Source organism: Sinocyclocheilus rhinocerous, unplaced genomic scaffold, assembly GCF_001515625.1.
Source record: "Sinocyclocheilus rhinocerous isolate Xijiao unplaced genomic scaffold, SAMN03320098_v1.1 scaffold1703, whole genome shotgun sequence".
Lineage (NCBI taxonomy): Eukaryota > Metazoa > Chordata > Actinopteri > Cypriniformes > Cyprinidae > Sinocyclocheilus > Sinocyclocheilus rhinocerous.
This window is the reverse complement of record NW_015640476.1, coordinates 198,526-210,198: the sequence shown is the minus strand read 5'-3', so window position 1 is coordinate 210,198 and position 11,673 is coordinate 198,526. Positions and strand designations below refer to the sequence as shown.

At 36.2% G+C, this 11,673-nt stretch overlaps 1 protein-coding gene across 1 annotated transcript; it reads right to left on the bottom strand.

The window, feature by feature from the left end:
* Positions 1-223: 223 nt before the first annotated feature.
* On the bottom strand, positions 224-7,104 carry LOC107753193 (uncharacterized). Its single transcript, XM_016569318.1, has 5 exons — positions 7,054-7,104; positions 5,749-6,195; positions 1,971-2,174; positions 757-923; positions 224-630 (listed from the first exon to the last, which is right to left on the bottom strand). The coding sequence occupies exons 1-5, from the start codon at positions 7,070-7,072 to the stop codon at positions 481-483; spliced, it is 987 nt and encodes a 328-aa protein (XP_016424804.1). The 5' UTR covers positions 7,073-7,104; the 3' UTR covers positions 224-480.
* Positions 7,105-11,673: the final 4,569 nt, after the last annotated feature.

The following is an 11,673-nucleotide window of genomic DNA, read 5'->3' as shown; positions in this document are numbered from 1 at the left end:
TAGGTAGGCGTGGCTGACTCTTAACTTTTATAAAGAATATCTCTTTGGATTTGAGACTTTAGTCTTTGCAACTTTACAGATCTTCTTTATGCACCAAGAGCTTGTAACACTTCAAAGAGAAAGGAAACATTGAAATCGCATCATATGACCCCTTTAAGTTTAGGTTTTTCATCCAATATTTTTAATTTTATTTTAGCTTCATTTCAATTACTAAACACGTGTTTTAATTAACAGCAGCAGCAACAACACCGATCACTTCACTAGTGCAAAAGCAGCATCTGACATTTTAGTTAACGAGCCATAATGACACCCTGCAGTGATGCCGTACATTAGAGATATTATTAGAATTCAACACAAACTTTCCTCAAGTCTCCTTAAACCAGGTTCCGCAGTTCCATCCCAAAAATCCATAAAGAAACGAGAAGTGTAACAGTGAGCGATTCGATTGGCTCGGGGGCATGTCAATCAAACTTTGCTGGCCTATAAGGAGTTTGGTTGGAGTTCGTGCCAGCATGCCGTCTCCACCTGCGGCCTGCTGCACATCTCACTCCAGTGCTGGTTTCCCGCTTCAGAACCTCCGCAGCCAATCAGAACACGACCCAGAATGCAACTCTTCGTGTACAGCCTTCCCTGTCAATCAAAGACAGAGTGATGTCATTACTGTAAAATATCAAGACACATCAAAGCGTGACTCTCAGACATGTGATACGAGTCATATAACAGCAGATACGCACTGAATGGTGAAGCTCTTCTCACCTGCATCACGAGGAGCTCCAGGAGCAGCGGCAGCCCGCTGATATCACCTGCCGGCAGGTCAAACAGAAACGGTGCGTTCCAAACCGCGTTCGCTCCACTGGCGCCCTTCGTCTCCTTAGTGCTGATGACTTTACCGTCCTGACGCAGGTTGATGACGACATAGTGATCTACAGAAACAGACGGCCACTCTGAATTCAGCACGATTGATTAATTTAGTCTGAATATGAGGATTTTACATGTAGACAGGAAAATTATATTTATTCATTATCAGACGCGCTTATCCGAAGTGAATATCTATCTGAATATCTATCTATCTATCTATCTATCTATCTATCATTTCTGAATATCTATCTATCTATCTGAATATCTATCTATCTATCTATATTTCTGAATATCTATCTATCTATCTATATTTCTGAATATCTATCTATCTATATTTCTGAATATCTATCTATATTTCTGAATATCTATCTATCTTTCTGAATATCTATATCTATCTATCTATCTATCTATCTATCTGTCTATCTTTCTGAATATCTATCTGTCTATCTATCTATCTATCTATATTTCTGAATATCTATCTATCTATCTATCTATCTATCTACCTATCTGACCAGTGTTGGGGTTAATGAATTACAAGTAACACGAGTTATGTAATCAGATTACTTTTTCCAAGCAACTAGTAAAGTAATGCATTACTTTTTAATTCACAAGTAAATATCTGACAGCTGTCATGTCGCCATGTTGAGAGAAATCGGGAGTAAGAGCAGAGGCATTGTGTGCGCTGTGTGAACATGATGTTACTGTAGTTCTACTGTAGAGCTGCGCCCTCTACTGTACAGACGTAAATTTACATTTCCTTCAGCCTGAGGCCTATTCATTTAATTTTTGGTGTGAAAGGGCTTTTACATTTGCCAAAAATAGACAATTTTTTCATTAAACACAAACATGCAAGCTTAGGCCAGATGTGAAAAAGCAACGCAAAAGTAATGTAACACTATTTTCCATAAAAAGTTACTAAGTAACGCAATTAATTTCTTTTTTTAGGGAGTAACGCAACATTGTAATGCATTACTTTTAAAAGTAACTTTCCCCAACAATGTATCCGATTTACTCTGAACATGAACATTAAACATGTATACAGGAAATTTACATTTATTCATCAGACACTTTTTTCCAAAGTGCAAGAAATGTATTCATTCAGACAGACAGACCTGGAGTGCCAGGCATCCTGGTGAGTTTGGGGAGGTTCTCAGCTTTCCTCACCATCACCTTCATGCGATGCGCCAGCGTCTGATACTGCAGCAGAATCAGGATCTGACCCAGAAAGCGCACCGGACAAACAGAAGCCCCGACGTCCCCCACTGCATCCTGGGAACTCTGACTCTGAACGGACACAAACACGTGATGTGAAAGAGCTGATAGGAAAATAAAAGATGCATTTGAGATTTATGATGAATTATAATTACTACTGTCTGGAGTAGATGTGAGGCATGTTTGCCAAGCATCTAGACATGGATCTTTCCAGATCATGAATGTTTCTAGCACTTTCCTCAAATAACATCTCCTCGTAATCGTATTAGACTGTCAGAGGAAGCACAAACTCACTGCCCAATTACATCTGAACATCAGCATCAAACGCACTGAAGTGTTTTCAGTGTGACTCTGAGCCCACGCTGAATCAAACCCAGCATCTACTGGAACGAGACGTGTTCATTACGTAACGTCTATTCATTATGCTGACAAAACTTCAGCAAACCAAAACCTTCAACTGCAATTCCAAGAGTTTTAAAGCTACATCCACCAAATTCAGACCACACTCAATCTCTACGTCTCTGATAATCAAGTGCCAAAATAGCTGACCCCTGGAATGTTTTGCCCTCTTTTGGGTTTTGGATATTGTCAAAGAGAGCTTCTCCATGGAGACAAATTAGTTTTTTTGTCTAGCACTTACATTTTCAAACTTAATGAAGCCTCAGTGGAAGACATCCATTTCTTTATTTTAATGATGTAGTCCTTATTTTGTCTGAAGGTGGTGACATGGGAAACGGTTTCAGGTGAGGTATCTGCAAATGAGCTCCATGAGCTTATCAGAACTAGTTTGGCTTTCACATAAAAACAGTGTAGAGGAATTACTAACTAAAGTATCAATGTTATAACTCATAATTCTGTTTCAGTTGTTAATAATATAAAATATAGTTGTATATATTTATAAAGATGTTTTCTCCCTCCCCACATAATACCTCAATGTATTTTCTTAGTAACATTTGGTTTATTTCAGGGGTTTTCACCTGATATCATGGGAATTATTTTATTCTACTGACAGCAATTTTATCTCTCTCTCACGCTGTCTATATATATATATATATATATATATATATATACAGTATATACTGTGTGTATATATACTGTATATATGTCAATATCTATCCAATCCATCTGAATATCTAAATATCTATCTATCTGAATGTCTGAATATCTATCTGAATATCCGAATATCTAACTGAACATCTGAACATCTATCTGAATATCCGAATATCTATCTGAATATCCTAATATCTATCTGAACATTTGAATATCTATCTGAATATCCTAATATCTATCTGAACATTTGAATATCTATCTGAATATCCTAATATCTATCTATCTATATATCCAAATATCTATTTGAACACTTGAATATCTATCTGAATATCCTAATATCTATATATCTATCTGAATATTCAAATATCTATCTGAATATCCTAATATCTATCTGAATATCCTAATATCTATCTATATATCTATCTATCTGAATATCCTAATATCTATCTATATATCTATCTATCTGAATATCCGAATATCTATCTGAATATCCTAATATCTATCTATATATCTATCTATCTGAATATCCAAATATCTATCTGAACACTTGAATATCTATCTGAATGTCCAAATATCTATCTAAATATCCGAATATCTATCTATATATCTGAATATCCGAATATCTATCTTAACATTTGAATATCTATCAATCTGAATATCCACCTATCTATCTATCTATCTATCTATCTGAATATCTATCTATCTGAATATCTGAATACCTATCTGAATATCCAAATATCTATCTGAATATTTCTCTATCTGAACATCTATCGGAATATCTATTTATCTGAATATCTATCTGAATCTCTATCTATCCATCCATCCAATATCTATCTATCTATCTTAGCAACCACCTGCCAAGGCCTACACACCTTGAAACAACAAATGCTCACTGCAAATAGAAAACAATTTTAAAAAGGCGCCTCTCACTGCAAAAAACGTGTTCTGTCTGATCGGGGCCTAAGACTTTAAACGACCCTTCAAACCATTGTAGAGTTTCTTGTCAGGCCCACATTCACAGTTTTTCTAGTTCCTCCTCTTCTCTCTCTCTCTGTATTTCCTCCTCTGCTCTGTGATGCATCTCTGCTGCATTACTGAACTCCGCTGGCTCGTGTCCATCTCTCTGCAGGGCACAGCACACTGGCTCCAGGCTACACTAACGCACCACTTGTTGGCACACTAGTCACGCAGTCGTGCAATCCCACTGCTGTAGCGTTTGTGTTATAATGACAGCAGACAGAAACCTTTCCAGATCTCACAACTGAGAAGGTCACGTACTATTTGCATTCCTCTGCCATGGGTTCAATTCCCAGGGAATGCATGAACTGATAAAATGCACAGCTTCAATGCAAAGTCAAATTGGATAAAAATGTCTTCCATTACTGTACTATATTCTACTGACATCATATTTTATGTGGCTGTCAATGGAAGCTCCTCTGGGCATCATCCTCTCGACTGACTCACTCGAGCAAAACTGCATCATTTGATGGATTCAGCAGTAATCAAACACAAACTATGAGGTCAAATAACACTTTTGGTTCTTCTTAACCAGTTGAGTCATACTGAAATCACAGCCAATTAGGGGTGCGTTTCCCAAAAGCAACTATGATAGTAAGTTCCGTCGTTACCAACAGAGTAGGATTTTGGATGAATGAGATTAGGGTGGGACAACTGTATATGTTTGTCTGATTACAGGTTGGAATACACTGCATGACTTTTACCAAGATTTGCGGTCTGGTTGCATCAATGCTAGTTGGCAAAAGTCAGTTTGCAGTTGAGAGATTTTGCAGAAATGTGCGTAGTGCATGATGGGCACAGACTCCTTTTCTTTAGCCTTAGACTACAATTCCATCAAGTTCAAGCTTTTTTTTTGGGGGGGGGGTCAATTTTAGAACACATCGTTTTCATTTGTCACATGTTTCTGGTTGAATTTGCCGTTTTTGGAACAGCTTAGTTTGTGATTCTCAGTTGTTTGGTGTATAATGCCCAGTTTCTCTCTGTAACCATTTACAAAGTCAGAAAATATGATGCATAGTGTTTTAAAATCTGTTCAGACTTTAATTCGTGTACTATATTCCAATCTATGATTCCATCAAGATGGAGGTTTCAAGCATGCTTTTTGTGTTTTGAGCCAATTTTAGAACTCATCGTTTTCATTTGTCATGCATCTCCTTGCAACGAGACGCATGTTTCTGCATGAGTTTATTGTCATCGGAGCGACTTGAGAGGTCTGTTAGTGTGTGATCCTCAAGGATGGAATACACTACATGATTCAAAAATAAAAAATGTAAATTGCAACTTTTTATCTCACAATACTGATTTTTTTCAATCAGTGTTCACATCTCACAATTCTGACTTATTTTCTCAGAATTGTGAGTTTGAATCTTGCAATTCTGACTTTAAAACACAATTGCGACTGTATCACGGCTCTATTTCAGCAACTACCGTCAACTAGTCCAGACTGTAAATCTGTGCAAAAGTCAAGTAGTGTATTCCTGCCTTCAGTCGTTTGGTGTACGATGCACTGTAACTAGGACAGGGCGGTATGACGGTATATATCGTTACCGCGAAATAAAGTGTCTATCGTTCGAGATTTTGCTATATCGTGTATTCCGCGGTATGCATCACCGCTTTTGTGATCAACCGCCCGGCACGACTTCCCAACCAGGCCGAGCTTAGGAATGGTCGGGAGTGAGGAACGACCACGGACAGGTTTAGAGGGTTTGTAGGGAACGGCGGGGGAGCTGAGCCGCCGTAGATTGAAACGAGACTTGTGAGGATAAGATGGTAAAGAAAGATCGTCTTCTGACGGTGTCGAGCTGCTGTTAAATGAGGGATAGTCCAGCACGTCTCCGTCCAGCTCCTCATACTGCTGTTTGATTGGCAGAGTGTTGATGGAAGGGGAGGGGCTTAGAGTCACAGTCACATGATCTGCAGGTAGAGGGGGTAAGGAAAGCCCCGCCTTCTTATCATCTGTGAGGCGGGACTTATGAAGCCAACGGCAGACGATGCAGCCAATCACCAGGCAGAAACAGAGAACGGCCAAGCCAACAGCCAATAAGATTTGGAGATGCACTATTAAACAAACACACACGTAATCAATATAAAGTCAAAATCTATAATTTCTAGCAACGCCAATATCATGGGTTAAATTCTTAGGGAATGCATGAACTGATAAATTGTTACATTTGAATGCATACTTAGAATTTGGAATTCTTCCAAATGCATAAATAATAAATTCTGAAGCCTCAGTTGAATATATTTATAATAGGACTGAATTGATGGCACATGTCTGAATATACTGCAGCATGATTTCACTAAAATCATCAGTGATTTTAATGACTCGTAGCAGTTTGGTCGTGCCGTCCACCCCTACAGTGTTTTATGTGGTTAAGCAATAAACATTCTGCTGTAGTGGGCCTAGAAATCTCACGGTGAAAACGCACAGACTCTGAGGGTTTGCTTTCTGTCCGAATGCAACTCATCATCTCTGATCGCATTAAGGCTCAGAGGAAATGGCCCTGGTTTGTAATCACTGTGATCAGAACCAGAGCCCAGCTGATGTCAAGCCGCAGACTGTGACAGTTCATAACGACGTGTATGCATATAACTCAATTAATCTATTCAATAACAGTCAACTATGAAGTCACATGCCAGCTGTGTCTCCTGTACTACTGCATGTTGTCTTTCGAGTACATTTAGCAAAATCTCACACGTGCATATTTGTGAAAATTATATTTTAAACATCTCACAGATCTTTAAATAATTGCTTTAAGGTGCTGCTTTTGTCTTAGTATAGAATGGTATAGTATAGTATAAAAACTCATGCATGACAGCCTATCTTCCTCATGATTACCAATGAACCAAACATGAATTGCACGCAAAACAATCAACAAAACATCTAAACTAGACGCACAAAGATATATTTCTTACCTTCAAGTTCTACCTGCATATTCCCAAAGACTGACAGCACTGCTAGCTCCTCAAACCTGCAGCTAAATCTGAGTAACTGTCTGATCTGCAGCTCTCACTTGAGTGGCTCACGAGTCCCTGCGCATCCACGTACACTATCGGACTCTATAGATCAGCTGGAAATCAATTCGGTTTACCGCTGACGCGTGACGCTACGAGGCGCTTCGAATTAGTGAAGTAATGCATTTAAAAACCGGCGACATTATAAATAGAAGCGTCAGATTTATGTCGTTTCCACATGATCTAGTGGGCAAAATTGAATGCATCTCTCAAATCCCGAATATATAATGCAGATTTTTGCAGAAACAAACCTGACTAAAATGGATTACTGACCTAAACTGGTTTAAACTGACCAAACTGAGAGACGAGCCTTTTTTCCCCCCAGCATGGTATCTATCATAAAGCTCAGGTTTGGGGCAAGTTGTCACATTTCTATTGGGGCAGTTTCATTTATCCAGAGTGACAAAATACAATATTTATACGATATTAATTCTTTCCCATTTTAAAATTGTTTTCCTGTTTAAATTATTGTTGAAATTCATTAAATAGCAGATCATGTGTTTTCTTTACCAATATGTTCCACATGGAAGAAGACTATTCAAGTATTCTTATCAAATTTGAGCATACCCCGCTATTAAATGAACTATACTTTTCCAGGGCAATAATGGTAGAAACTGTAAAAATAGCTGTGTATTGTAGAGGGTTATCCAGACATTAAAATCTATTCAAACAACCGTCTCTGTTAACTCATGCATCTCATCTGAGAAATGCATTTATGTACACATACAGCAGGTTGTTCACTGTATAACCGGTGAGTCTGCATATAAAATTACTGCTGAACACAACATTAATTTCCAGATGGGTCATAAAATATCTGATCTCACCCAAACTGAGGGCTCAAATCTACTGCCAGCAAAGACAAAACGCTGCATTTGCAACCCAATGTTTACTCCCATAATGTGATGTATTTTTCAGTGAAAAATTATTTTATTTCATGATTTTATCCAACCTGCAATATTTCAATTTTATATTGACTATAAGCAGTTTGATTATAATATCCTTCACTGATTCAATAACATCTAAAAAGAGAATAACTGCAATTTATCGAGATATATTCAATTATATAAGCTAATCACTGATAATTTGTTTTAATTAGTTCTCAATTCATATTTTTTTCTCCTATGTCATAATGTGCACCATGTATAGTTGTATAATCTTTAATTAGCAAAAGCCAGTTATCATTCACACTGAAAAAAATTACTTGTTGGATCCTACAAAATAAAATCCTCGTAACACATTTTAAGTAAATTTTACTGCTCTGTACTGTCGAGAAGAAACTCTATTTACTACTGAACTTAACATTCATAAAGAAATAAAGTAAATTTCACTGAATTATATTTAATTTCACATATAGAAGTAAACTCTGCTTATATTATATTTTCAGTGAAAAATTATTTTATTTAATGATTTTATCCAACCTGCAATATTTCAATTTTATATTGACTATAAGCAGTTTGATTATAATATCCTTCACTGATTCAATAACATCTAAAAAGAGAATAACTGCAATTTATCGAGATATATTCAATTATATAAGCTAATCACTGATAATTTGTTTTAATTAGTTCTCAATTCATATTTTTTTCTCCTATGTCATAATGTGCACCATGTATAGTTGTATAATCTTTAATTAGCAAAAGCCAGTTATCATTCACACTGAAAAAAATTACTTGTTGGATCCTACAAAATAAAATCCTCGTAACACATTTTAAGTAAATTTTACTGCTCTGTACTGTCGAGAAGAAACTCTATTTACTACTGAACTTAACATTCATAAAGAAATAAAGTAAACTTTACTGAATTATATTTAATTTCACATATAGAAGTAAACTCTGCTTATATAGGTTATGCTAATTTAACAAATAAAATATGTAATTTTAGCTGGCCAGTAAAAGTCTGAGTAATTTTTACTTAGTCAAAGCTCAATACAGCACTAAATTAAACCATGCTTTTAAAGTGTAAGTAAATGATACAATATAGATATTGTGTACTGAACACAGAGACTACACTGTAAAAAATCACCGTGAATTTAACAGTAAAAGACTGTAAAAATGCTACAGTAAAAAGCTGTTAAATGGTTAACGGTAAATTCCCCTACTATATACAGTGAAAAACTGCATTGGACATTAATTTTACGGTAGTATACTGTTTTTGGAAGTGAAAAAGACCGTATAATTTACAGTGAATAACCGTAAATTGACATTCCCAGAATTCCCTGCATTACATTTCAAATTTAAAAATGCTACAGTAAAAACCTGTTAAATGGTTAACGGTAAATTCCCCTACTATATACGGTGAAAAACTGTATTGGACATTACATGTATTGGACATTAATTTTACGGTAGTATACCGTTTTTGGAAGTGAAAAAGACAGTATAATTTACAGTGATTAACCGTAAATTGACATTCCCAGAATTCCCTGTGTTACATTTCAAATTTGATGTTTTTTTGTTAAATAACTATGTTTCTTTTTAGTTTTTTCTTATCAGTTTTGTATATTAGGGTTGTGTGTTACACCTAATGTTGTTAAATGAATGTTTATTGCATTATTTCAGTTTCATGTGTGTTATCATGATGGTGTTTGGTGTTTGTGTGAATGACACTGTGCAGCTTCTATATATGTTATTATTTAAAAGCTGCTTGTGATGGGCTTTGGTTCATCATGTGACTTTCTCATCACCACCTGCATTTGGTGGTTACTGTATTACAAAGGTACAAAACAGATTTCAGTACTTCAATAGGTTGGTATATAATAACATTATATCAGTGAATGAAATTACGGTATTTAAATGTAAACCGTAAAACCTAAAACGTTGCTACCGTATTTTTTTACGGTAAAATTCCGGCAACCACAGCTGCCGTTTTTTTACCGTAAATTTTACGGAATTTTTTTTACAGTGTACAATACTTAAAAACGATCCAAAATGTCACAGTCATTGTGTATTGTGTGAGTATGAATGTGTCATTTGGAGTAGAAAATGATCTCCAGATGTAACAAAATCTCAAGTTACTAAACCTAACAACAAAAGCAATGATAAACAGTGTAAATACAGCTGGAAAACAGCAAAAAAAAATCAACCTTATTAATTATTCATGCCCCAGTGCATGATGGGAACACCAGTATCGAAAAAGTTAAAGTGACAGGAAGTGACATCACCATCTTGTCTGATTAAATTACAGAAATCAGTTTGATAATTCCAACATATCAAAAGAACAAAGTTGTTCTGTAAGCTGACTGACATCCCGATCATTTTCTCCTGTCCTTGTGTAAACAATCAGGTCATAATTAATAAAGATGAATGTCTGAGCTTGACCAGAGCAGATTTCTGAAACTCTAATATAAGCTTTTATCGAATTACTTCCTTATTTCACAACACAACCATATCACTTTTCAAGCGTTAGTGAGTTGAGAAGGTTCAGCAGGAGAGATTTGACCCGTGTTTCTGTGTCCGAGAGAGAGGGTTCACGCCGCAGAACCGCCTCGATCAGATGATTCTCTCTCTGGCATGAAATTGCAAGCTCGTTATATTAATTCTGCAGCTGAAGGATGACTTTTTGTGGCAGTGGTTCATTTTGGACGCTTCAGTGCAGTGACGTCCTGCTGAGTTTGCTTGATAAACTGGCTAGATTTTGAGCTATAAAGCACACATATATTTACTTGAGAACATGCCATGTAGATTTATAATGTGCTGATGAGAAGCTGGAGTACGATGTGACGTCAAAAAAAAAATTGCCGTTTTGGCGGAAGTGACGAACTGCAAGCTTTGAATGCTTATATCTTCTAAATGCGAATTTTGTCACTGTTTTGGAGCACACTGCCTTATAGATAACCTTAAGACTAACATATTGATACTAACACCCAAAAAACTTTAACTTTGATTTCATGGGGACTTTAAAACCATTAGTATTAGCCCTTACAGAAAAACAACATGAACTTCACATGTGCAATCACACGTGAAACACATATGAAACTTGATCACGTGGGTTTCACACATTTACAACATGAAAATGTTCCAAAACCACAAGTTTCATGTGTGTTTCACATATTTCACATGTAGGGCTGTGAATCTTTGGGTAGACAGCGAATCGATTCGAATCACGATTCATAGGTTTTCAAATTCAGAATGATTCAATTCGATTCGATTCACAATTAAATTCGATTCGATTCTGCATTCTTTAACTGCATTCACAGGATTATTTAAACGCTTCCCCTAAATTCTTTAAATACTTAGTCAGGGGGCAAATTACACAGCAGCCTTTATGGTTAGAGAAAAAAACACTTTTGTGCATTGTTAGATGCTAGTTTATTGATGCTATGGCAGGACATGGCATATGTAGAAATGTATGTAAGCCAAGATTTAAAAAAAGAGCTTTAAAAGTATTATGTATAGGCTAACATTTTGTCACGCCAGGGGCGTAGCTATCATCAGAAGTGACAGATGTAGCTTATGTATTATTATTTATTTTATTTTTTTTTACAAGGAATTATTTTCTTATCTCTTACTTTGAATTTGCTATAAG